General features: G+C 45.3%; 1 protein-coding gene across 4 annotated transcripts in view; it reads left to right on the plus strand.

The window, feature by feature from the left end:
* LOC120941595 (microtubule-actin cross-linking factor 1, isoforms 1/2/3/5-like) overlaps window positions 1–27,535 on the plus strand; it is a 229,473-nt gene that overhangs the window by 64,835 nt on the left and 137,103 nt on the right. For 2 of the 4 annotated variants that reach the window (XM_040355119.1, XM_040355122.1), the window contains exons 2-5: window positions 5,670–6,260; window positions 14,861–14,932; window positions 21,778–21,918; window positions 23,839–24,011. In XM_040355119.1, the coding sequence (XP_040211053.1) occupies window positions 5,727–6,260; window positions 14,861–14,932; window positions 21,778–21,918; window positions 23,839–24,011 (920 nt within the window). In that variant the 5' untranslated portion in view covers window positions 5,670–5,726. The remainder of the gene's footprint in view (window positions 1–5,669; window positions 6,261–14,860; window positions 14,933–21,777; window positions 21,919–23,838; window positions 24,012–27,535) is intronic. The other 2 variants (XM_040355120.1, XM_040355121.1) reach the window with 1 other exon arrangement.

The raw sequence follows: 27,535 nt of genomic DNA on the forward strand, positions 1-27,535 counted from the left end.
AAACAATTTTTAACATTAGATTGAGGCTCATTTTGTGAAGGGGTATCAGGTATTTTTTTTTTAAATCGAAGCAGTACTTACCGTTTTAGAGAGCGATCTTCTTCGCCGCTTCCGGGTATGGGCTGCGGGACTGGGCGTTCCTATTTGATTGACAGGCTTCCGATGGTCGCATACATCGCGTCACGAGTAGCCGAAAGAAGCCGAACGTCAGTGCGGCTCTATACGGCGCCTGCGCACCGACGTTCGGCTACTTTCGGAAAATCGTGACGCGATGTATGCGACCATCGGAAGCCTGTCAATCAAATAGGAACCCCCAGTCCCGCAGCCCATACCCGGAAGCGGCGGAGAAGATCGCTCTCTAAAACGGTAAGTATTGCTTCGATTTAAAAAAAAACACCTGATTCCCCTTCACAAAATAAGCCTCAATCTAATGTTAAAAACTAAGTTTTTGGGTGAACCTCCACTTTAAAGAGGACGTACATGTACGTGCATGTGCCCAGCCGTGCCCTTCTGCCGACGTAAATGTGCAGGAGGCGGTCCTTAAGGTGGAGCAAAATTGTGAGTAAAATTGTGGTGAAAATAAGGAAATTTTCTATTTCAACTAAAGACATTGAAGGTTTTGGGTGTTTTTTTGGACTTTCTATGGCTCTTGGGGTTACGGAAGCTCCATTCCTTTTTTGTGGACCTTTTCTTGGGACCCCTTGTTAGTTGGGGACATTAGATATTGTGGGACAGAGGAACCCTAACACAAGCTCTACAGCTAACCCCTAGTTCTAAAGCCGAGTACACACAACCATTTTTCATGTCATGGAAAAAAACAACGTTTTTCTTGACGTGATTCCTCTCAAGCCTGCCTTTTGCATACACACCATCGTGAAAAAATGCTCGAGCAAAGCGCGGTGATGTACAACACGTACGACGGCACTATAAAGGGGAAGTTCCTTTCGAATGGCGCCACCCTTTGGGCTGCTTATGCTAATTACCCTTCTCATAATTGCTTCTGAGCATGTGCGTTTTTTCCCCACCCTGTTAAAGCGTACACACGACCGTTTTTCACGAGGAGAAAAGTGACGACGTGAAAAACATTGAAAAAAAATGGCATGTTCTAAATTTTTAACAGGCATTTTTCTCGTCGAGAAAAATACTCTGGAGCCTACACACGACCAATTTAAAAAATTGAATTTTTCTCGTCATGAAAAACGGTCGTGTGTACGCGACATAAGAAAAAACACACATTAGGGTTGAGCAAAATTAGGGGTAAAATTGTGGTAAAAATAAGGAAATTTTCCATTTCAACTAAAGACATTGGCCCAGATTCTCGTAACAGTTACGCCAACGTATCTCGAGATACGCCGCGTAAGTGTAAATGTGTGCTGTCATATCTCTGCGCCGTACCCATAGAACTAGATACGCCTGAAATTAGGCTTCATCCGACCGACGTAAGTTTCCTACGCCGTCGTATCTTGGGTGCATATTTACGCTCCCATTGATTTACGAGTAGAATATGCAAATGACTGAGATACGCCGATTCACGAACGTACTTACGCCCGTCGCAGTAATATACGGCGTTTATGTAAGGCGTATGTCCGGCGTAAATTTAATCCACATATAGGAGGCGCAACCCATGCAAAGGTATGGACCAGGGAACAGCCGTCGTATTTTACGTTATTTACGTAGTCCTACGTGAATAGGGCGTAGGTTACGTTCACGTCGTAGGCAGTGAGCCGTCATATCTTAGGGAGTATATTCGATGTGATTTTGAGCATGCGCACTGGGATACGTCCACGGACGGAGCATGCGCCGCTCGTTCGGCCCATCATTTGCATGGGGTCACGGTTCATTTAAATGTATCACGCCCACTTCCACCTACTTTGAATTAAAATAAAATACCGCAGAGGTGATCAAATACCACCAAAAGAAAGCTCTATTTGTGGGGGAAAAAATGTTGTTTGGGTACAACAATGAAATACTGTTCATTGTAATAATAAGCAATATATATAAGTATGCTATGGTGCCATGGTAATGTAGTAACACCCCCAATGTCTCTGCCCCAGGGGGAGACAATGCATATTTTTTTCGTGACCTCCCCTTGCTGAGGACCTCCAGATAGTCTGGTGGGCTTTTGTATTTGTATTATGATGATGCTGTTTTACATGTATATGTGATTTTTTTATTTTGTGAATTACAGTTTGTTATTAGCTCTCCCCTAGACCTCCCGAAGAAGCGGGGTTCCCCATGAAATGCGTTGATGCGGTTTATCCATGTTGAAGATACCCCAAGCTATCTTAGAATCCATCTAACTCGTTGCAACTTGATACTACCTAGTATTTGGGGTCTATATATTTGTGGGTACTGCTGGCTGGTACTTCTGGGTACTGGTGGATGGTACTTCTGGGTGGTACTTTTAGGCACTGGTGGGTGGTGCTTCTGGGTACTGGTGCTTCTGGGTACTGGTGTGTACTGCTAGGTGATACTTCTGGGTACTGCTGGGTGGTACTTCTGGGTACTATTGGGTACTGCTAGCTGGTATTTCTGGGTACTGGTTCTTGATCCCCCATACCTGCTATCAGTGTGACAGGAGCGGTGCTGGAGGAAGCATACGGCTGCAGTAGAGAGCAGAGCCGATGCTTCCTGTATCGCGCTGGAAACTGTCACAGGCGGAGCACATTTGGTATCACTCCACCTGAGACAGAACCCGGCGCTATACAGGAAGCATCGGCTCTGCTTCCTCTAGCGCCGGCACAAATCTTCCCACTGATTCTCAAGGATGGCGGGTCGGAAACCCGCAACCTTGGCTTGCCGACCCGCCATCCCAGAACAGGAGGTGGCAGACCACATCAGAGGACACCGGCACACGTTCCAGTGGTTGGGCACCAATGCTTTATTGTAATGACATGCATTTGCTTTTGTTAAAGCAGAACTATACTGTATCTGAGCACCACCAGCCAAAAGCGCTATTTAATTCACTTGTAAATTTTAAAGCAAACTTTCTCCATCCATCCATGTCTCCATGCTTTATTTTGCTGAGAAACCCCCCTCCTAGCATTTCTGGTGGTGGCCATCTTGAGTAAGGGCAGATGATTCATGTAGCATTTACTTTCTGGAATCCATCTGCCCTTAGCTCAGGCATGCAGGCAGGAGGGTATGCTTAACTGAGAAAGACCCTCCTCCCCTCCAGAATAATCCTGGGATGTGTGAAATCATTATGCCCAGGCAAGAAACCAGGAAGTACCAGCTGATAAGAGAAAAGCCAATGTAGAACCAATATTTAAAAAGAGACCAAAATACATCCCTGGGAATTACAAACCGGTTAGCCTAACATCAATAGTATGTAAGCTCTTGGAGGTGATACATGATTTTAGTAATGAGAATGGTATCATTAGCAGTAATCAGCATGGATTCATGAAGAATCGTTCTTGCCAAACCAATCTATTAACCTTCTATGAGGAGGATTGTTGCCATCTAGATAAAAGGAAGGCCTGTAGATGTGGTAGATCTGGATTCTGCAAAAGCATTTGATACAGTTCTCCCTAAACGTTTACTGTACAAAGGTCCATTGGCATGGACCATGAGTGAGTGAGTAACTTGTATAGCGCTAACAAATGCCAACTAAATAGCCTCAAGGCGCTTGTATCCGGAATCGTCCTTGTCCTTCAGGAGAGGTGGGTCTATAGTTTTTTCCTGAAGGTGCAATGGTTATCTTCCATGCGGATGCTCGTTGGTAGCGCGTTCCACAGTCGTGGCCCCTGGACTGCAAATCTTCGCTCTCCTTTCGATTTGTAGTGGGTCTTGGGGATGCAGAGCAGGTTTTGATTCGTCGACTGTAGGGCCTGCCCAGGGTTGTAGTGTCGTATTTTCTTGCATAGGTATTGCGGGACTTTTCCTTGTGTGCATTTGTGAGTGAGGCAGAGTGTCTTGAATGTCACCCGATCCTTTAAGGGTTAGCCAATGGAGGGACTTCAGGGACGGGGTGATGGAATCCCAAGGCTTTTTTCCTGTTATCAGTCTGGCGGCTGTATTCTGGACGACTTGTAGACGTGAGATCTGGTATTTGGGTAGTCCTAGGTAGAGGGAGTTAGCGTAATCCAGTCGAGCATTGATGATTGTTCCGACTACTACTGCTGTGTCCTTATCCGGGATGAAGGGGATGAGTCTACGTAGCAGGCGTAGGAGATGGTGGGCTCTGCTGACTACTGATCCTATTTGTGCGTCCATGGTCATGTCTGAATCAAAGATGACTCCGAGGCTTTTGACCTTGGTGCTTGGGGTGATGGTTTGTCCAAGGATGGTGGGAGGTGTGCCTGTTGTCCTGGAGTTTTTCTTTCGATTTGCGTGGAGAAAGAGAAGTTCCGTTTTTGATCCATTACGTTTTAGGGAACTCTCTGTCTTCCAGTTATCGATCAGTAAGAGGCAATTTTCTAGTGCGCGGTATTGGTCTTTTTTCCCGGTGATACGAAGGTAGAGTTCAGTGTCATCAGCATAGGAGTGATAGAGCAGGTCCTGTTTGCTGATAATATTGAGGAGTGGGCGGAGATAGACTGTCTGGGATCGATTCTCTAGAAAGGATGCGAACCAGCGTAGATCCGAGTCTGCGACTCCGGCTACTTCTGTGAGACGAGTGAGCAGAGTTTTGTGGTCTGTGATTTTCCGTCATCTGCTGCTACAAGGGCGTCATCCCATATTTTGAGAAGTGCCGTTTCTGTCCCGTGGCCAGGATGGAAACCAGATTGTAGTGGGTCCAAGAGTTTGTAGGTGTCCAAATTGAGTTGTAATGGTTGTACTACCGCTTTCTCCAAGATCTTTGAGATGGTGTTAAGGCTTGTTACTGGTCTGCAGTGGTTTGGGTCTTTGGGGTCGAGGTTTGTTTTCTTTAGGAGGGGTTTTATAATACCTTCCTTGAGGGAGATCGGCACAGTACCTTCTTTAAACAATTGATTTATCAGATGTGTTATGGTCGGTACCAAGATGTCAGTACATTCTTTCAGAAGTTTTGTGGGAATAATATAATTCGGTGATGTGCTGTCTCTGAGGTTTCTGATGATGATTTTGGTGGCGTCAGTGTTGATTGGGACCAGACTGAATTTCGTTGCATGTAGTGTATTTATCTGTCTTTTTTCTTCTTGCTCCTGTCCATTGGTGTTGGTTGTTTTTTTCTGTTCAATTTTTTCCCGAATGTATTCAATTTTTCGATTAAAAAATCTGATAATCGGGGAGAATCGATAGTTTGAAGAAACGATTAGATAAGCACCTGAACGACCACAACATTCAGGGATATACAATGTAATACTGACATATAATCACACACACAGGTTGGACTTGATGAACTTGTGTCTTTTTTCAACCTCACCTACTATGTAACTATGTAACTGAAGAAATGTAAAAATAAGTTCACAACAAACAAATATAAAATACTTTCCTATCTATTCACTAATGCTAGCAGCAAATGTTTTTAAACTAGTCAATGTTGATTGAAAGCAAATTTCACTTGGTGGATTTGCAGGCACATTTTAATAGGATTTCTCCTGAATTGGTAATTTGGCTGCAAAATCGAGTTTTACATGAAATCAGGATATGCATTCCTAATTTAGTATATAGAGAAAACCCCTTGCTGATGTGGTAAATGTATCTGTTTTCTTAGACACTAATGTACTTTTTTTGTTATTTTCCAGGTTTGGCCCGTCCTTCCTGATGTCTGACCCCTTCTTGTGTCTCTCTTGCCCTGTGCCATGGGTAATTCCGTCAGCAGGCCCAGCTGCCTTGGGGAGAGGGGCAAGAAATCCGAGCGCTTTCTCAAAGAATGTTGTATGAAAAAGGAGTCTGTGGTAGACTTCCAGAGCGTGAGGAACAATGTGGAGCCCAGCATCTCTCCACCTGACAAGAAAGCCAACGAGACGGTGTTTGAGAAGGAACTGAACGTCGCGCTGACCTCCAGTAGAAGCTGTGAGCCTCTTCCCAAGCAGAACAATGCAGATGCCAATGTACCCAAGACAGCCATCATGGTTGGATCTCCTAGGTCCACGCCGGATCATGTGGGGAATGTGTGGACTCCTCAGAGAGGGACCCTGGAGAGGTCGTCTGGGGGAAGCTGGTCCTGGAAACCACTTGCCAGCAGGGAGGTGACGGAAGTCACTGAAGTCACAGAGACTGTTGTCACTGAGATAGTGGAGGTGGTTCAGTACCCGTCAGGAGAGAAGGGCGGGGAGCCCATCATCACTAGGACAGTAAAAGTGCTGACAGACTATGGCGGGGAGCTCGCTGAGGTTAATATCCATTTTTTTTGCCATGGGCCATACTCTATGGTTAAGTAGTGGCCTTCCAATGACCAACAACTCAATACTTGGATGTTGTCAGCAAACAAGAATACTGCCTTATCCTACTTTAGAAACTCTTGTTGGGATTTGTAAATCACCCTCAATTACTTATGCCGCATACACACGCTTGGAATTTCCGACAACAAATGTTCGATGGGAACTTTTGTTCGGAAATTCCGACCGTGTGTAGGCAGGGCCGGATTTTCTCTCCCTGCCGCCCAGGGCCAGGTTCCACAATGCACCCCCTCCCCGCCAACCGAACCCCCCCCAAAAAAAATCAACGGAGAATGTGCGGCACGGTTAGATCAAATATGTTTTGTTTGTTTTTTTACTTTTTTTATCACTTTTTTTATTTTTATTTATTTGTAGCTTGTCGCTTACTTTCTTAAATTTTTGTATCATTTTCTTATTATTTTTCTTATTATTTTTCTTATTCTTTACTTTTTTATGTTATTAATTTAATTATTATTTATTTTTTATCAATTTTTTTCACTTTACTTTTTTGCTATCACACAGGAGAAAACAATTTCCTGTGTGATAGCAATTGGAGGTGACATGTTCTCTTTATTGACCCTGTCACCTCCAAAACAGGAGTCCTAGCACTGTGCTAGAACTCCTGTCACAGCTGAGATGGGAAGAGTACAGCTCTCCCCTCTCACTGTGTACATCGGCAGCAGGGACAGGAGACAGACTCGGTGGCCGGGGGGAGGACGGAGTCCCGAAGACAGAACCAGCAGAGAGAGGTATGTGGGGTGGGGGGGAGAGGGGAGGACGGACGGGAGCACATATTTTACAAGTGATTTCGGCGAAACCGCCGCAATCACTTGTTAACGAGCGGGTGGATTCCCCCATAACTTACCGCCCTTAACTGTATCTTCCGGGCATCGGGGGACTCCATGCCACTGCCGCCCCTTGGAGCCCTGCCGCCCCAAGGCCTGGCCTCAGTGGCCTTGTGGGAAATCCGGGCCTGTGTGTAGGCTCCATCAGACATTTGCTGTCGGAATTTCCGACAACAAATATTTGAGAGCTGGTTCTCAAATTTTCAGACAACAAAATCCGTTCTCGTAAATTCAGATCGTGTGTCGAAAATTCAGACGCACAAAATTCCACGCACGCTCCGAATCAAGTACGAGACGGAAGCGCTCGGTCTGGTAAAACTAGCGTTCGTAATGGCGATAGCGCATTCGTCACGCTGTAACGGACTGAAAAGCATGAGGCTGAAAAGCGCGAATCGCCTATCACCAAACGTCTACTAACACCACTGGTATTGAACTTCCCTTTCCTAGTGCCGTCGTATGTGTTGTACGTCACCGCCTTCTTGGCGTTCTGAATTTACGACAACATTTGTGTGACCGTGTGTATGCAAGACAAGTTTGAGCCAACATCCGTCTGTAATTTATCCACGGTTTTGTTGTCGGAATGTCCGATCGTCTGTAGAAAAGTATAGGTTAGCACAGCTTGTTCTGAAGTTTAGACAACTCAGTGACTATTCTCATAGCTATTCTGTAGACTTGGCATCATGGCTTAACCACTTCCAGACCTGCGCACGACGATGTACGTCCTCTTTTTAAAGATGGATATCTCGGTAACGGCAGCAGCTGCTGCCACAACCGAGGTATCCATCTTTAGTGTGTGCGGTCCTGTACACGATAACGGCGGTCTTCGCGGCGGATTCGCCGCGAGATCGCCGTTATCGGTGGCGGGAGAGGGCCCCCCCCTCCCGCCGCTCTCCCGTGCCCTCCGCCGCTTACCGGAGCCGTCGGTAGCGGCGGAGGAGATCGGGACCGTTCGGCAGCTGAGCGGGGTTACGAGTGAAGGAAAGATCTCCTTCACCCGTCCCCAGAGCTCTGCTGGGCGGAAGTGACGTCAAAACGTCAGTCCCGCCCAGCCTCTTAATGAAACATTTTTTTTTTGTCATTTGAAAAAATGACAGTTTACATTTTTTTTTTCTTGCATTTTAGTCTAAATATGAGATGTGAGGTCTTTTTGACCCCAGATCTCATATTTAAGAGGACCTGCCATGCTTTTTTCTATTACAAGGGATGTTTACATTCCTTGTAATAGGAATAAAAGTGATGAAAAAAAATGTTTTCAGTGTAAAAAGTAATAAAATAAATAAAAAGAAATAAGAAAACAAAAAAAATTTTTTTTAAAGCGCCCCGTCCCGACGAGCTCGCGCGCAGAAGCGAACGCATACGCGAGTAGCGCCCGCATATGAAAACGGTGTTCAAATCACACAAGTGAGGTATCGCCGCGATCGTTAGAGCGAGAGCAATAATTCTAGCCCTAGACCTACTCTGTAGCTCAAAAAATGCAACCTATAGAGTTTTTTAAACGTCGCCTATCGAGATTTTTAAGGGTAAAAGTTTGACACCATGCCACGAGCGGGCGCAATTTTTAAGCGTGACATGTTGGGTATCATTTCACTCGGCGTAACATTATCTTTCACAATATATAAAAAAATTGGGCCAAATTTATTGTTGTCTTATTTTTTAATTCAAAAAAGTGATTTTTTTCCAAAAAAAAGTGCGCTTGTAAGACCGCTGCGCAAATACGGTGTGACAAAAAGTATTGCAATGACCACTATTTTATTCTCTAGGGTGTTAGAAAAAAATATATATATAATGTTTGGGGGTTTTAAGTAATTTTCTAGCAGAAAAAAATGTTTTAGTCTTGCAAACACCAAATCTGAAAAACACCTAAGGTCTGGAAGTGGTTAAGGCAGGGATCTCTCCATTGGTCCCTCCACACATGCCAGGGTGCTGGGTGTAATCCTTGACTCCGACCTCTCCTTCAGCCCCCACATCCAATCACTGGCTAAATCCTGCCGACTTAACCTCCGCAACATCTCCAGAGTTCGACCCTCCCTGACTAATGACGCCCAAAGCAACTTATTCACTCTTTGATTATTTCCCGCCTTGACTACTGCAACTCCCTCCTTAATGGCCTACCATTACGCAGGCTCCTCCCCCCTTCAGTCTAATATGAATACTGCTGTTAGACTAATAATCCTCACTAACCGATCTGTGACTGCTGCTCCTCTCTGCTGATCCCTTCATTGGCTTCCCCTACCCCGCCGTGTAAAATTCAAAATGCTAACCATAGCATACAAGGCCATTCACAACATCGCCCCCATCTACATCACCAACCTCATCTGCAGATATCACCCAAATCATCCCCTCCGCTCCTCCCGGGTCCTCCTGCTCTCTAGCTCCCTTATTACCTCCTCCCACGCTCGCCTTCAGAACTTCTCCAGAGCCTCTCCCATCCTCTGGATCACCCTGCCCCAGTATGTCCGATCAGCCCCTAACCTGTCCACCTTTAAGAGATCCCTGAAAACTCATTTATTCAGGGAAGCCTATGGCCTCGTACACACGCGCGGTTTTCTCGGCAAGAAAGCTGCTGGGAGAGCTTTCCTGACGAGAAAACCGTGCGTGAGCATGGTTTCGTGTCGGGAAAACTGCCCAGAATCTCGACGAGAAAAATAGAGAACCTGCTCTCCATTTTCCTCGACGGGATTCTTGGGAGTGTTTTCCTGCCGAGAAACCCGAGATTGTGTATAATTACCTGCCTCCATCGAAACCCGCACATGCTCGAAATTAATTTGTCGTAGTCGATGACGTCACCGCGTTCTTGCCATTCAAAAGAACGGAAGTTCTTTTGAATGAGCGTCTGTACACAGGGCTTGGCAAGAACATCTTGCTAGGAATCCCGTCGAGAAAACCAACGGGTTTTTTTCGATGGGATTCTCGCCCGTGTGTACAGGGCTTTACCCACACCCACCTAACAACTGTCCCTGAGCCACCCCCATCAAATCATTTTCCACATCTATTACCACCACCCCCTCCCTTTAGAATGTAAGCTCTAAGGGCAGGGCCCTCCTGTACCTTCTGCATTGAACTGTACTCTAATTGTGCTGTCTCCCCTCTACATTGTAAAGCTCTGCGTAAACTGTTGGCGCTATATAAATCGCGTCTAATAATAATGATAACCTCCAAACTTTTTAATCAAAGGGCCAGTTAACTGTCCTTCAGAATTCGGTGGGGGGGCGCAGATTGAGGCTGGTGGGGGTAGAAAATGTCTTTGACCCAGCACAGTGAAAAAAACATGGCCTCAGGCTTGGTGGTCAGTAGGAGAAGGAATATTGTCCAATCATTGCTATCAGTGGGAGGAATAGTACCCCATCATTGGTACCAGTGGGATCCCCAGAATGGCAAGGCCCTAAAGCTAAACCTTCCAATTAAAGTGTATCTAAACCCAATTGCAGTTTGACTGTCCTTAGATGTGGCATCTGCATTGGGTTTCTTTTCTTCAGGCTTTTTTTTTTAAATGTTTTCTTTATTTTTACCTGGTGATCCTGCAATTACCATACTTCCTGTGTCTGGGTGGCTACGCTCACTCCACTTTATCTATGGAGGGAGAGATGGTTGTCAGCCAGGTTGGACTTCAAACAAACGTCTTCCTCTCTTCATTTCTATTACATAAAGGGGGGGTGGAGGGACTAGCAGTTTAAAGAAGGGAGATAACATTGTTTGCGCTTTTGGTTCAGCTCACAGGAAGTGAAGAGGACACTGCATTTCTGGCTGGATCAACAGGTATTTTTCTGTATTTGCTGAAAGTGTACCAGCCGGAAAAAAAGAAAACGCAGTCACCACATGACAGTACTAGTGAGCTGCAATATATTACAAGTTTGTTTTTTGGGGGTTTAGATACCCAAACCTATCCTAATTTCTAACATTTGATTAACCCCAAAAATGGCGCCAGATGTACAAAAAATGTAACTTTCCTTTATCAAGATCTTATAGAGCTTTCTTGTTTTCAAAAACCATTGAGGCCTAGAGCAGTGGTTCTCAACCTTTCTAGTGCCGTGACCCCTTAACCACTTAAGGACCCCTTCACGCCGATATATGTCGGCAGAATGGCACGGCTGGGCACATCCACGTACATGTACGTGGGACTCGCAGACCCGATCGCCTCTGGTGTCCCGCGATCGGTCCCCGGAGCTGAAGAACGGGGAGAGCTGTATGTAAAAGAGTTCCGATCAGCCAACTTAGGTGCTCTTGATCACATGTAGTGGGGACTTTTATTGGCAACTCTAATCACAGGTAGTGCTACTTACTGTGTCTCCGGCTTCCCTGCGTCTCCAGCTCTGTGGTGTCTCGTAGCAGTGACACCTATGCCAAAATCAGGAGATAGGGTCTCCTCCAGCCCCTCCCACTTTACATTCCTCACCAGTCAGCTGACCTCTAGTCTCTGGCCCCCCCCAGCCATGCCGTGAACTAAATGGGCGGCTGCGGGCACCAGGAACAGCCCAGGATTTGGTGACCCCTGGCAAATAGTCATTTGACCCCCGGAGGGGTCCCGACCCCCAGATTGAGAACCACTGCCCTAGATGTAAGTATGAGTACCCGACTCTTCCTGGCTAGACAGATAGATTGCATCATTCTGCCCTTTTTCTGCCAGCTAAACATGTGTGTTGTTCATATATTGGGCTACATACCTATACAGTATGTCTCCTTTTTCGGCACACCTCCATGGTTTGTCCATAGAACTACTGTAAATATGCGAAATGTGGACCAAGAAAGGTTCTTGATTTCTCTGTAATAAGCATTTCTCAGTGTCTGATGTTCTAAGAATCAATCTCTGATGGGTTTCCATACACCACAAGAAAAGGGCATTAAGATTAGTAGAAGGTAGATGGGTGTTCATTATTCTTCTGTCTGTCCTTCATGTATGCCCCCAGTAGGGTGGTAAGCAGATGAGCATTATTCAACCAAATGTAGGGAACACAACACTGGAGAATTTAGAGGTCAACAGTCACCCAAACCTGACATCTCCAAGTTTGGTGGATTCTGGAGAGTTCTCTGGCCTCATGGATCCTTCTATCTCTTGGAGACTTTGGTGGGGAGAAGGTCTGCACATTGGGGGGCATTGTTACTAGCAGGTCCCTTTCTTCCTTCTGGATTTATTGTATGTTGTGGAGAATGCAACAGGCCTCCAAAGACCTTAAGGTGGGCTTGAATATTCCAAGAACCGAGTCCTCACCAAACTACTAGGTGGTGGGAAGAGACCCACGAAATCCGATCACTGGAGTGAGCCGGTGACTCAGCCCACCAGTCTTCTCCTTTAACTAAAATGTTATCTTTGAATGGACTGACCTTTAAAAAAATGGATGGGTTTAAGCAAGTTGATTGGGGATAAGGCTCGACAGATTTCATATTTTAGTTTCCTACACATGGCCTCCAGGCTGTGATCCTTCACACACAATTACAGTAAATCAAAGTGGTTTTGCACTGTATTATGTCATCAGCTTTCACCCTTCAATGTCTAATATACAGTATCCTCCAAGATATTCTCCTTATCCCATAACCTCTAATATATCCTCCACCCTGCACAATAATCTGATAATCCCAGAACCTCTAATATATCCTTCACAATAATCTTTTCATCCAAGAACTTCTAAAATATATCTTCTACCCTACAGTCCCTACAATAATCCCGTAATCCCAGAACCTCTAATATATCTTCCACCCTTCACATTCCATAATAGTCCCTTATTTCCAGAACCTTTTATATATCTTCCAACCTACACATTCCATAATAATCTCTTATTTTTTGAACTTCTAATATATCTTCTACCCTACAGTCCCTACAAAAATTCCCGTAATCCCAGAACCTCTAATATATCTTCCACCCTACACATTTCATAATAGTCCCTTATTTCCAGAACCTTTTATATATCTTCCAACCTACACATTCAATAATAATCTTCTATTTTGAAAAACCTCTAATATATCTTCCATCGTACACATTCCATAATAATCCCTTATTTCCAGAACCTTTTATATATCTTCCAACCTACACATTCCATAATAATCTCTTATTTTTTGAACTTCTAATATATCTTCTACCCTACAGTCCCTACAATAATCCCGTAATCCCAGAACCTCTAATATATCTTCCACCCTTCACATTCCATAATAATCCTTTATTTCCAGAACCTCTGATGCCGGGTACTGACGAGCAAACATGTACGATGAAACTGGTCCGTCGGACCGTTTTCACCGTACATGTCTGCCCGGGGATTTCTGTATGGTGGCTGTACTAACCATCATACAGAAATCCGCGTGTAAACAATACGCGGGGCGTGTCCGCACCGTCGACGCGGCGACGTGGGCGGGCCTGCCAGTTAAATGCTTCCACGCATGCGTCAAAGTCATTCGACGCATGCGAGGGATGGTGGGCGCTCGGACATGTACGGTAGGTCTGTACAGACGACCGAACATGTCCGAGGGGACAGGATTCCAGCGGGCTGTTTTAAAACAAGCCCGGAAATATTTGCCCGCTGGGAAAAGGCACGGCGGGCAAATGTTAGCTCGGGCCTACACACGACCGAACATGTATGCTGAAACTGGTCCGCGGACCAGTTTCAGCAGACATGTTCGGTCGTCTGTACGGGGCCTAATATATCTTCCACCCTACAGTTCCTACAATAATCTCCTAATCCCATAGAGCCAGATTCTCTAAGACTCTGCGGCGGCGTAAGCCATTTACACTACGCCACCGCAACTTACTGGAGCAAGTGCCGTATTCCTCAAGCACTTGCTCCGTAGTTTGCGGCGGCGTAGTGTCAATGGCCCGGCGTATCCCCGCGTAATTCAAAGGGGGTGGCTTGTATTTAAATTAAGCGCGCCCCCGCGACGATTGAACTGCGCATGCGCCGGGCTGAAAAATAGCCCAGTGCGCATGCTCCAGTTCACGACGGAAAACGTCAATGACGCCGACGTGTGCGTCATTGACGTAAAGTTGTATTCAAGAACGACTTAGTAAAACGACATACCCGACGGAAAAAGCCGACGCGGACCCGACGCCATACTTAACATGCCGTAAGGTTACCACTCATATAGCAGGGGTAACCTTACGCCTACGAAAACGACGACTACGCGGCACACATTCGTTAGGGAATCGGCGTATCAGGCTCATTTGCATAGTCAAATGAGACCTGAACGTAAACGCCACCTAGCGGCTGGCGGCGAATTACATTTAAGATCTGACAGTGTAAGTGACTTACACCTGTCGGATCTTGGCCGTATCTATGCGAAAATGATTCTATGAATCAGACGCATAGATACCCGGGCTCAGAAACAGAGATACGACAGTGTTTCCTGAGATACACCGTTGTAACTCTTCTGAGAATCTGGCCCATAATCTCTTATATATCTTCCACCCTACACCTTTCACAGTAATCTCTTATTCCTTGAAACCTCAAATATATCTTCCACCCTTCACATTCCATAATAGTCCCTTATTTCCAGAACCTCTAATATATCTCCCACCCTACAGTTCCTACAATAATCTCCTAATCCCAGAATCTCTTATGTATCTTCCACCCTACACCTTTCACAGTAATCTCTTAATCCTTGAAACCTCAAATATATCTTCCACCCTTCACAATCATTTCCTAATCACATAACCTCCAATATAGCCTCTGCCCTACACAATAATCCGATAATCCCAGATGTGTGACCACTGTACCATTTCTTTCTTAGGTACCCAACAGCCAGGTGGCTCAGACGGATGTGTACAACCGGGTGGGACAATGGGACAACTTCAGCAAGATGGTATGTAGTGAAGCGTGCAATGATACGAAGCATCGATGATATGCTTTAGACAGACACCTGCTCACCCTCCCCATATTTCCACTCCTGTGGAGATAATCCAATAAGATTGATTCTACAGATAAGAGCTTCCCCATTTATAAAGACCAGGAAAAATAAATCTCGCGCCAAATGAATTACACTAAATTATATACTTGATAAATCAAGTGACTAACTGAGTGAAGCTGCTCCCAAATAAAATCAGGTGACTGACTTGCATATATTGTGTAGTGAGGTGAGGGGCGCTATATCAAAATAGTGGATGCGTGTCACAATGTGCGTTTGAGTAGTACACAGTGTAACTGTGTGCCCAAATCTATGTGAAAAACCAAACAGATTATAGTCTAAACTCTATAAGTACAATAGTGCCAAATGCCGTGGAAAATAAAGAAAAAAAGAAAAAAAAAAAAATTTAAAAGAATGTCCAGCAAATAAATAGTTAAGTGCAAAATGGATCCAGTGTTGTATCAAGTCCAGGTGCAAAATGCAAATAATCCAATCCCAAATCGCAGGGAAAAGTGCAAATGCTAAAGTGCTTGTGAATCTTCAAAATAGCCAAAGTGCGAGAAAGAAGTGATCCGCCTTCACCTATAGGTCACCATAATAATAATGGATGGCTCCTTACCACACGGTGTTGACCAGATTACTTAAAATATGGTCAATCAGGCTTGTTTTAAATGAGGATCAGCAGGGTCTCATTGGATTCCAATGTCAGCGATTGCAGCAAATGGTGTACCAAGAAAGGAGAAGAGATACCACCATAGTGTAAAACCATTTAATATACAAAAGTTAAAATTACAATGCCAAATGGCCTCTTACTGTTGCTGGTGCCCGTTCCCGGCACTGAGGCTGTAGGTGGTGGGGATAGTAAGACAAGATAAGAGATGGCCGCGTCCTGGTCCACTAGCGTGCGTTCCACCGCTAGTTGTCCATCAACCAGTGAGACCGGAAGTGCGTGGCTATGCGTGCGCGCTCGGATACCGCCTCGACGTCACGTTTCAGTTAAACCGTCTTCAGGAAGCGTATGTTAGATAGACTATAAGACTATAAGACTATAATCTGTTTGGTTTTTCACATAGATTTGGGTACACAGTTACACTGTGTACTACTCAAACGCACATTGTGACACGCATCCACTATTTTGATATAGCGCCCCTCACCTCACTACACATTTATAAAGACCCCCCCCTCTTTTTTGCCAATCCCTCCACCCTAAACCCAACCTGTTATTTTCCCAGCAGGAAAGCTGGGGAGGGAACCTTGTTCTCATGGTGGTGTTTTGTTATTTGCAGTCTTGGCTTCCTTCCGCCATAGTGCAGAGATCTTTATCATTTCTGGGGAAAAGTTAGCAGCAAAATAACACAAAGTGAGAGAAGACAGCTGTCTATCGATAAAACATTCATCGCACGAATGTCAGCAACATGCCTGCAAAATATTGCTGTGAAGTCTGCACCTAGTTCCATCTAGTGGCCAAAATGGGGTATAGGGCCAGATTCTCAGAGACTTACGTCGGCGTATCAGTAGATACGCTGTCGTAAGTCCGAATCTGCGCCGTCGTAAATTTTAAGCGTATTCTGGAAACCAGATACGCTTAAATTAGGCTAAGATACGAGCGGCGTAAGTCTCCTACGCCGTCGTATCTTAGGGTGCATATTTACGCTGGCCGCTAGGTGGCGCTTCTGTTGAGTTTGGCGTAGAATATGCAAATGACTAGATACGCCGATTCATGAACGTACGTGCGCCCGTCACAATTAGTTACCCCATTTACATTAGAGATACGCCGGCGTAAAGATAAAGCTGGTCTCTAGGTGGCGCATCCCATGTAAAGTATGGACGTCGGAACAAGCGTATTTTTTTATGTCGTTTGCGTAAGTCGTACGCGAATAGGGCTGTGCGTAAATTACGTTCACGTCACAGGCATTGAGCCGACGTATTTTTGGGCGTAAATACGACGTGATACTGAGCATGCGCGCGCATGCGCCGTTCGTTCGGCCATGCATCTACATGGGGTCAAGCCTCATTTAAATACAACACGCCCCCTACAGCCGACTTTGAATTATGCGCGCTCACGCCAGCCTATTTACGCTATGCCGCTGTAACTTAGGAGGAAAGTGCTTTGTGAATACAGCACTTGCCTCTCTAAGTTGCAGCGGCAAAGCGTAAATACATTACGCTACGCCCGCGCAACGTAGATCAGCCGTACCTGAATCTAGGCCATAGTTTTCTGAAATCCCTTAATGAGAAAACCATGCTGCATTTTGTCCACTAGATGGAGCTGACGATACAGGAATGAATCTCTTATAAAAATTACGGGGATATTTCACTCGGCTTGTACGAACGTTTCTGACGTTCGTGCGACGAATGTTTTATAAATAGACCCCCAAAGTAATTATTTTGTATTCAAAATTAAATGAATACATTTTTGTATTTTGGGGACCCTTATAAGGCTTCAAGGGGCGCTGTAACACTGGATCTCCCTATAGAAGGCTCTCTCATGCTTTGATATCCTGGGGAGTGTATGGCAGTCAATCCAGGCACCATACTGTATGCTACACCTTTTGCACATTTGAAGCCCAGGATTGTATTACACCTACTATGGTCATTCCATAGTTCCAATCTAAGTGCCTTTCATTGATTGACTGGATATTTCTGGCTATCCCAGCGCCCCCTTTTTTCAAATTTATTCTTACTTTATTTTTACTGGTCTCCTTTCTGCCCTCTGCAGTCACACTGTGGTAGTGTTGGCTTACCATCCTTGGAAGAAACGCAGGGCCGCCATCAGCGGGGGGCGGGGGGGGGGGGGGTACAGGCAGTACACCTGTAAGGGGCCCGGATGGCAACCCCCTTTTTTTTGTAAGGGGCCCGGATGGCAACCCCCCTTTTATTTATTTATTTATTATTAAAAAATAAATGTAATTTTTTTTTATATATTTTTTTATTTTATTTTTTTATTAAAGGACCCAGGGGCCCCCAGGGGCCCGGAGGTTCCCAGGGCCCCGGATGGCAACCCCCCTTTTTTTATAACATTTTTATTAAATATATATATATATTTTTTTGTTTTGTTTTTATTAAAGGGCTCAGAGGTCCCCAGGGCCCGGATGGCAACCCCTCTTTTTTTAAAACATTTTTTTATATATTTTTTATTTTATTTTTTTATTAAAGGGCCCAGAGGTCCCCAGGGGCCCGGAGGTCCCCAGGGCCCCGGATGGCAACCCCCTTTATTTTTTATAACATTTTTATTAAATTTATAGATTTATATATATATATATATATATATATATATATATATATATATATATATATATATATATATATATATATATATATATATATTTTTTTTTTTTTTTCTTTTTATTAAAGGGCCCCCCCTTTTTTTATACATTTTTTTTCTTTTTATTAAAGGGCCCAGAGGTCCACAGGGCCCCCAGATGGCAACCCCCCCTTTTTTTTTATACATTTTTTTTATATATATTTTTTTTTCTTTCTTTTTATTAAAGGGCCCAGAGGTCCACAGGGCCGGGATGGCAACCCCCCTTTTTTTTTACTTGTTTTTTATAAAAAAAATGTAAATTTTTTTTATATATTTTTTTTATTTTATTTTTTTATTAAAGGGCCCAGAGGTCCCCAGGGGCCCGGAGGTCAACCCCCTTTTTTTATAATACTTTTATTAAATTTTTATATATATATATATATATATATATATATATATATATATATATATATATATATATATATATATATATATATATATATATATATTTTTTTTTTTTGTTTTTGTTTTTATTAAAGGGCCCAGAGGTCCCCAGGGCCCGGATGGCAACCCCCCTTTTTTTAAAACATTTTTTATATTTTTTTTTTCTTTTTATTAAAGGGCCCAGAGGTCCACAGGGCCCCGGATGGCAACCCCCCTTTTTTTATACATTTTTTTTATATATATATTTTTTTCTTTCCTTTTTTTTCTTTTTATTAAAGGGTCCAGAGGTCCACAGGGCCCGGATGGCTACCCCCCCTTTTTTTTATAATTTATTTTTTTGTAAGGGGCCCAGGGCAACCCCCCAATTCTCAATTCACGCCTCCCCCCGCTTCTCAATTTTCTCAATTAGCGGCGGCACCCCCCGCTTCTCAATTCGTGGCACCCCCCCCCCCCCAGGTTCTCTGCTCCAGGGGGACCATGCCTGAAGCTGTGTAAGGTGTAAGGGGCCCCATAATTCCTTATGGCGGCCCTAAAGGAACGTACTCCGTGTTGACCCTGCCCCTTGGGAGCTATAATTACTTTGGTCACGTTCTATTCCCCTGAAGAAGCCAATCTCTTGGCGAAACATGTAGGGAAGACTTGACCTGCCATTACAACACACTTTATGTGCTCCTTTCTTGCGTGTTTAATTTTTATATGAATTTATGTCTGTGATGCCCCGTACACACGATCGGTTTTCCTGTTGAAAAAAATCTGATGAGAGCTTTTGGTCGGGAATCCCGACCGTGTTTATGCTTCATCAGACTTTCTTCCAACGGAAAAGCTGCTGGAAAGAGATAAGAGAGCCTGTTCTCTATTTTACCGTTGATCGGGATTTCCGATCGCGTGTGCAAATCCCGACGCGCTAAATTCCGACGCATGCTCGTAAAACAAATCGACGCAGGCTCGGAAGCATAGAACTTAATTTTCTCGGCTCGTCGTAGTCTTTTACGTCACCGCGTTCTTGGCAGTCAAAAGTTCACCGAACTTTTGTGTGACCGTGTGTATGCGAAGCAAGCTTGAGAGGAATTCTGTTGGAAAAACCATCCAACTTTTCCAGACGGGAAATCCGATCGTGTGTACTACTAATACTATGTAATAAAATTAGCTATTTTAATAATTATTCTGATTGAGTTATTTTGGAAACGCAATAATCCCCATTTCGTTTTGCCCCCTTTTTCAATCTCTTATAAAAATGACGGGGATATTTCACTCAGCTTGTACGAACTCTTCTGACATTCGTGCAACAAATGTTCTATAAATAGACCCCCAAAGTAATTATTTTGTATTCAAAACTAAGGGCTTGATTCAGAGAGAGTTACGCCGGCGTATCAGTAGATACGCCGACGTAACTCTGAATCTACGCCGTCGTAAATTTAAGCGTATTCTGGAAACCAGATACGCTTAAATTAGGCCTCCTAAATTACGCCCTAAATTACGGCGGCGTAGCGTAAATGGGGCCGGCGTAAGCGCGCCTAATTCAAATGAGGATGAGGGGGGCGTGTTTTATGTAAATGGGTGGTGACCCGACGTGATTGACGTTTTTTTCCGAATGGCGCATGCGCCGTCCGTGTACATATCCCAGTGTGCATTGCTCCAAAGTACGCCGCAAGGACGTATTGGTTTCGACGTGAACGTAAATTACGTTCATCCCTATTCGTGAACCACTTACGCAAACGACGTAAAAATTCAAAAATCGAAGCGGGAACGACGTATATACCTAACATTGCGTGCGTCTCATAGAAGCAGGAGCAACGTTACGCTGAAAAAGCCTTACGACGTAAAAAACTACCGCCGGGCGCACGTACGTTTGTGAATCGGCGTCCAGCCCCATTCACGGACGACTTACGCAAACGACGTAAAATTTTCACATTTTGACGAGGGAACGACGGCCATACTTAACATTGGCTACGCCACCTAGGGGGCAGCTTTATCTTTACGTGGCGTATTTCTTACGGAAACGGCATATCTTTACTGCGACGGGCAAGTGTACGTTCGTGAATCGGCGTATCTAGGCATTTGCATATTCTACGCCGAACTCAACGGAAGCACCACCTAGCGGCCAGCGTAAATATTGCACCCTAAGATACGATGGCGTAAGAGACTTACGCCGCTCGTATCTTAGGGTGCAATATTTACGCTGGCCGCTAGGTGGTGCTTCCGTTGAGTTCGGCGTAGAATATGCAAATGCCTAGATACGAACGTACACTTGCCTGTCGCAGTAAAGATACGCCGTTTCCGTAAGAGATACGCCACGTAAAGATAAAGCTGCCCCTAGGAGGCCTAGTCAATGTTAAGTATGGCCGTCGTTCCCGCGTCAAAATGTGAAAATTTGACGTAGTTTGCGTAAGTCGTCCGTGAATGGGGCTGGACGTAATTTACGTTCACGTCGAAACCAATACGTCCTTGCGGCGTACTTTGGAGCAATGCACACTGGGATATGTCCACGGACGGCACATGCGGTGTTCGTAAAAAACGTCAATCACGTCGGGTCACCATCCATTTACATAAAACACGCCCCCTCATCCTCATTTGAATTAGGCACGCTTACGCCGGCCCCATTTACGCTACGCCGCCGTAACTTAGGAGGCAAGTGCTTTGTGAATACAGCACTTGCCTCACTTACTTACTTACGGCGGCGTAGCGTAAATACGATATGCTACGCCGCCGTAACAATGCGCGAATCTACCTGAATCTAGCCCAAAATGATAAATGATGTATTTTGGGGACCTTTCTAGACCTCCCAACAATACAATAAAGAACCTCTGCTTCCTGGATGGGGCTGCATTGTCTTCTACACACCACTAGGGAGGCGCTGTTCCTGATGATGGTCTGATTCTGTCTGCTTTGCATTATTCTCTATGGCTGTGGAAGCAGAGTATACAGCTCTCTCTATATACAGTATATCATGTAAATGGAGTCAGGTGTTCATTATTGGAATAAGGAGACCCTCCTGAAATGAATGAGCCTGTAGCCCAGACACAAAGTACATTGGTCCGCCATTAAAAGGAATGCTACCCCTGCATATATTACCTTCTGTGCAATGATGACCTCTGTGGTGTTTTTGTTTTCCCAGCATGCACTTGCTCTGCCCGAGCTTCCGGAGACCCTGGACACCATACATGGTTGGGTGATGGAGATGGAAGAGCTGACAGATGCCCAAAAACCTCCGTCGTCCGAGGCCAAGGTGGTGAAGGCCCAGCTACAGGAGCAGAAGGTAAGAGAGTCCAGCCGGAGGACAATCAATGGTGTGGTGCCCAACCCAGGGCCCAAGGGCCACAGCTGGCCACCTAATACTGATTGTGAAAAGTCAACTGTGAGAGCATTTGTTTGCAAAGGGACTGTGATGACAGTGGTTTCTAGCCTCTGACAGTCTACTACAACATGTCTTCAACCACAGCTGTACTATGTCTGCAGTCTCTGACCATCTCCTGTAGTATGTCTACAGTCTCTGACCATCTCCTGTAGTATGTCTGCAGTCTCTGACCATCTCCTGTAGTATGTCTGCAGTCTCTGACCATCTCCTACAATATGTCTGCAGTCTCTGACCGTCTCCTATAGAATGTCTACCGTCTCTTGTTGTATGTCAGCTGTCCCTGACCATCTCCTATAGTATGTCTGCAGTCCCTGACCATCTCCTATAGTATGTCTGCAGTCTCTGACCGTCTCCTGTAGTATGTCTGCAGTCTCTGACCATCACTTATATCATGCTTGTAGTCTCTGACCATCACTTGGATCATGTCTACAGTCTCTGACTGTCTCTTGTTGTATGTCAGCTGTCTCTGACAATCTCCTATAGTATGTCTGCAGTCTCTGACCATCTCCTATAGTATGTCTGCAGTCTCTGACCATCTCCTATAGTATGTCTGCAGTCTCTGACCATCTCCTATAGAATGTCTACCGTCTCTTGTTGTATGTCAGCTGTCTCTGACAATCTCCTATAGTATGTCTGCAGTCTCTGACCATCTCCTACAATATGTCTGCAGTCTCTGACCGTCTCCTATAGAATGTCTACCGTCTCTTGTTGTATGTCAGCTGTCTCTGACAATCTCCTATAGTATGTCTGCAGTCTCTGACCATCTCCTATAGTATGTCTGCAGTCTCTGACCGTCTCCTGTAGTATGTCTGCAGTCTCTGACCATCACTTATATCATGCTTGTAGTCTCTGACCATCACTTGGATCATGTCTACAGTCTCTGACTGTCTCTTGTTGTATGTCAGCAGTCTCTGACCATCTCCTGTATCATGTCTGCAGTCTCTGACCATCTCTTATATCATGTCTGCAGTCTCTGACCTTCTCTTATATAATGTCTGTAGTCTCTGACCATCATTTGTATCATGTCTGCAGTCTCTGACCATCTTTTGTTGTATGTCAGCAGTCTCTAACCATCTCCTATAGTATGTCTGCAGTCTCTGACCATCTCTTATATCATGCCGGTAGTCGCTGACCATCACTTGTACCATGTCTGCAGTCTATAACCGTCTCTTGTTGTATGTCAGCAGTCTCTGACCATTTACTGTAGTATGTCTGCAGTCTCTGACAGGAGTGGCAGCTTCCATCTGACACTTAGGGGGGACTGCACTGTAGGGGGGTGGGTCTGCACTGAATGGGGGGTCTGCACTGAAAATGGGGTCTGCACTGAAAGGGGGGTCTGCACTGAATGGGGGTCTGCACTGAATGGGGGTCTGCACTGAATGGCGGTCTGCACTGAATGGCGGTCTGCACTGAATGGAGGGTCTGCACTGAATGGAGGGTCTGCACTGAATGGAGGGTCTGCACTGAATGGGGGGGGTCTGCACTGAATGGGGGGGTCTGCACTGAATGGAGGGTCTGCACTGAATGGAGGTCTGCACTGAATGGGGGGGGTCTGCACTGAATGGGGGGGTCTGCACTGAATGGAGGTCTGCACTGAATGGGGGGGTCTGCACTGTAGGGGGGGTCTGTACTGAATGGGGGGTCTGCACACCCAGGCATCCTCATGGCACCTTTTGGCACAGTGCCCACTGGTGGTATGCATTGGGTAAGGTAGGTAGATGGTATAATGACACTTTGTGACCCTGATCAGGAATTGGTATTGCCCTTTCTTGGTATTGTTTCTCTCTTGCTGTCCTGGTGACCCCGTCTTCTTCTTTGCAGCTTCTGCAGCGCCTCTTGCAGGAGAGGAGGCCCCGGATAGAGAGAGTTCTGCAGGGCAAGAGATCGCCGTCTCAGCCTCTTCCCATAGAGGGCGCCGAGCCGGCCAAGCAGAGAGCGCCCCTCCTGGATCTGCAGCATCGGTGGGACAACCTGATCCATAAGGCCGAGGAGAGGTGGGTGAGGGGCTCAGTATCTGTTGTTATTCTGTATGTATGGACTCTGCACAGTACTACTTCTCCTGTCCTGTATGTCGGGTGTAATTCTCGGTATCTGTTCTTATTCTGTATGTATGGATATTTTTATTTGTAAAAACAGACAAGATACACATCAATACACAACAATCACAGACATGTTCCGGTCAATATCTAGCAATTAAAAACAAGCATCATAGGAGAATAAAAAGTCCATAAAAATGTCCCAATGTTACAAAAACACCCCTTCCCATAAATCTGAACTCCTACAACACTTCCCAATCTCCAGACATTTGATCCATCGCAATTCGGATATCACCAACCCTGCGATTTTGCTGGAGTTAAACTGCTCATTATGCATGGCCACTCTGGCCCTTGCATGCCATTGATAGTATTTGACTATGGTAATGATCATGTACGTTGTCCCTCTGTCCACACCGTGTACTGTTGGGGGAACACCATAAAGTCTGTCTGAGCAACTCAGGTTTTCCAACCCCGGGATCCCAACTCCGGCAGCTACTTCCTTCCAGACTTCACGGCCTCCCCAACAATCCACCAAGAAATGCTCCATGGACTCCTCCTGACCACATCCCAAAGGGCAGGTCCTTTCCGATGCGGCCAGACCCTTCATGTTCCCCCTCACATACATTCTCCCATGGAAGGACAGCCAGGCAATGTCATGAAACTTCAAGGGTAATCTGGGACTATTCAGCAACTTTAAGCTTTCCTCCATAACAGCCATAGTGCAGTCTCTGAGTACAAGTGGAGAACAGAAGAAGGTCCTACAGATCCTTTGGTATAACAATTTCCTTGAACTATTTTCAAGGTAGGACTTCTCAATCCCCCACCTCCTCAGAGACTTCAGAGCTGAGTCCAGATATGGTGGGAGATAACCCTGAGTACATCGCTTCCTCTTGAGAGAACCGTTGCCCTGCATCCAGGACTCTGCACGGGGCAATATCCAGGCCCTAACACTGTTTACCCACGGAGGGCCCACACTGGAGTCCAAGCACCCAAAATTTACTTTAAAAAAGAGAGAATCAAAAAACACCTTTGGGTTTATCATATTTAACCCACCCTCCTTCTTCTGCAGGTAAGTAACCCCTCTTTTTATTGGATTTAATCTATTACCCCAGAAGAGCTGAAAAAACAAACTAAAGAGCCTTGCAGAAAAAGATTCCGGCAACGGAAAAACCATAGAGACATACAGAAAAATAGGAATTAAATAAGTTTTCAACATTGTGACCCTTTCTCTGTAAGTCAGCTTGCAATTCTTCCATCGCTGAACCTTTGCATTCCCAGCATCCAACTTCTCCTCCCAGTTTAGCCTGGCGTTATCTTCCCTTCCAAACTTAACCCCTAAGATCTTGAGACAACTTGAGGCTATTGCAAACTGGGGCAGATCAAAATCTGGATCACCCTGCAGTGTCCAGAGGGCTTCACTCTTCTCAAAGTTGACAAGAGACCCAGAGGCCTCAGAGTAAGCTCCAATGGAAGCTCCTAGCAACTGGGCCTCCTGGGAGGCAGACACCACTACAGTGACATCATCCGCATAAGCGAATACGGATAGGGCCGAGGCATGGGGCACGGGTACCCCCTGAAATCCACATCCCTGCAGTGATCTCAAAAAAGGATCAATGGCAAAAACATATAAGAGGGGACTCAAAGGGCAACCCTGCCTCACCCCAGCCTCAACCCCAAAAGTACCACCCTGCCACCCATTAATAAGTGGAAAGCTCTCAGCCTTCCAGTATAAAGTTCTCAGCCAATCAACAAATAACCTTGGGATGCCATACTTTAACAGGGTTGCCCACAGGTACCCATGGTCAACCCTGTCAAAAGCTTTAGCTTGGTCTAAACTCACCATATATTTCCCATGCCTAAGAACCTTACACCTCTCAAAAGCTTCCCTTAAGGAAATGAGAGCACCAAAAATATTCCGCCCTTCTACCGTACCATACTGACAGTCTGTCAATAGTGCTGAAGAAAAACTCTTCAACCTAGAAAACAATATTTTTGCCAGAATTTTCCGGTCTACATTCAAGAGGGATATAGGCCTCCAGTTCTTGATGTCATTTGGTTCTCTACCCTTGAACAGCAGAACTAAGGATGATACTCTCATGGATGGAGGCATCAGGCGTTTCTCCAAACAACTTTTAAACACATCCACCAGAATCTGAGCCAGGGACTCTTTAAACTTCTTATAAAATTCGGCTGTAATGCCATCGGGTCCTGGTGCCTTCTTTTGACGTAATTTGTCAATAGCCTCCCTAACTTCCTCCACCGTTATGTCTGCTGTCAAGGGAGAAAAGTCCAAATTATCAACAACAGGACCTGGAACTGCCTCTAAAAACTGTGCCATCTTCTCCTTATCCAAACCCTTCTCCCGAAACAAGTCAGCATAGTATGATCTTACCACTCCCAGAATGCCCTCCCGAGACTCCTGCAAAATCCCCTGGGAATCCTTCAGGCCCGTTATTAATTTTTTAGCCACCTTGTCCCTACAATTCTCAAAGGGATCAGGTGTCCCCAGGGATCCATAGTCCCGTTTAAATACTAGGGAGTTGTATCTGCTATATTGGTATTGACTTAGCTCGTATTTTACTTGATCAATTTTCCTCCCTGCCTCCAACCCGCCTGAATAAAGCAGCTCCAGCTCTTTCCGCAGCCTGAGATAACGGCTATATCTACTTTTCCCCATTCTAGCTGAGGATTTCCTCAAGAGAGAAGAGATGTCCTTTTTAACGTCCTCCCACCAATCCGCAGTGCAGTCATAGAAGTCCAGTCTCTCTGCATGGTGTTGTAAGAGGTTCTGCACTTGTTGCTGAACAGACACATCTTCTAAAAGACTAGAGTTGAGCCTCCATAGCCCCCTGCCCATGTCAGGATGCTTACAGGTTCCCAGACAAAAGTAGAGGGCCGCATGATCCGAGTAAGGTACCAGCTTCTCACTCATATTGGTCACCAGTTCCGTAGGACTTACCAGTGCCATATCTAGTCTGCTTTTTATATTACCGCGAAAGAAGGTGAAGCCCGGCTTCCTGCCATTTTGTGCAAAAACATCATTTAAACCGGTCTGCGAAATAATATGATTAAGGACTTTGGAGTCACTACCCATCACCCTACCAGAAGAACGGTCACTTAGTGTCCTGGTGACATTAAAGTCTCCTACCATGACCAGAGGGACTGATGTAAAGAGATATGGCTTCACATCATTAAATAACCCGATTCTTCCTGATATTGTTTGAGGCCCGTATATGTTAATTAATCGGAGTCTCCTGCCATGAATTGTTACTTCCAGTATAAGACATCTTCCCATGGACACCTCAGTGAGTCTGTGCACCGTCACATCCTTAGTATTAAAAAGGATGGCAACACCCGCATAAGACTCCACGGCCAAGGACCAAAATGAGGGTCCCGTGTGCCACTCCCTCTCTGCCTCCCGCATGAGTCCCACAGATGTTAGATGTGTCTCTTGTAAAAAATAGACATCAGCATCCAGGTAC

Source organism: Rana temporaria, chromosome 5, assembly GCF_905171775.1.
Source record: "Rana temporaria chromosome 5, aRanTem1.1, whole genome shotgun sequence".
Lineage (NCBI taxonomy): Eukaryota > Metazoa > Chordata > Amphibia > Anura > Ranidae > Rana > Rana temporaria.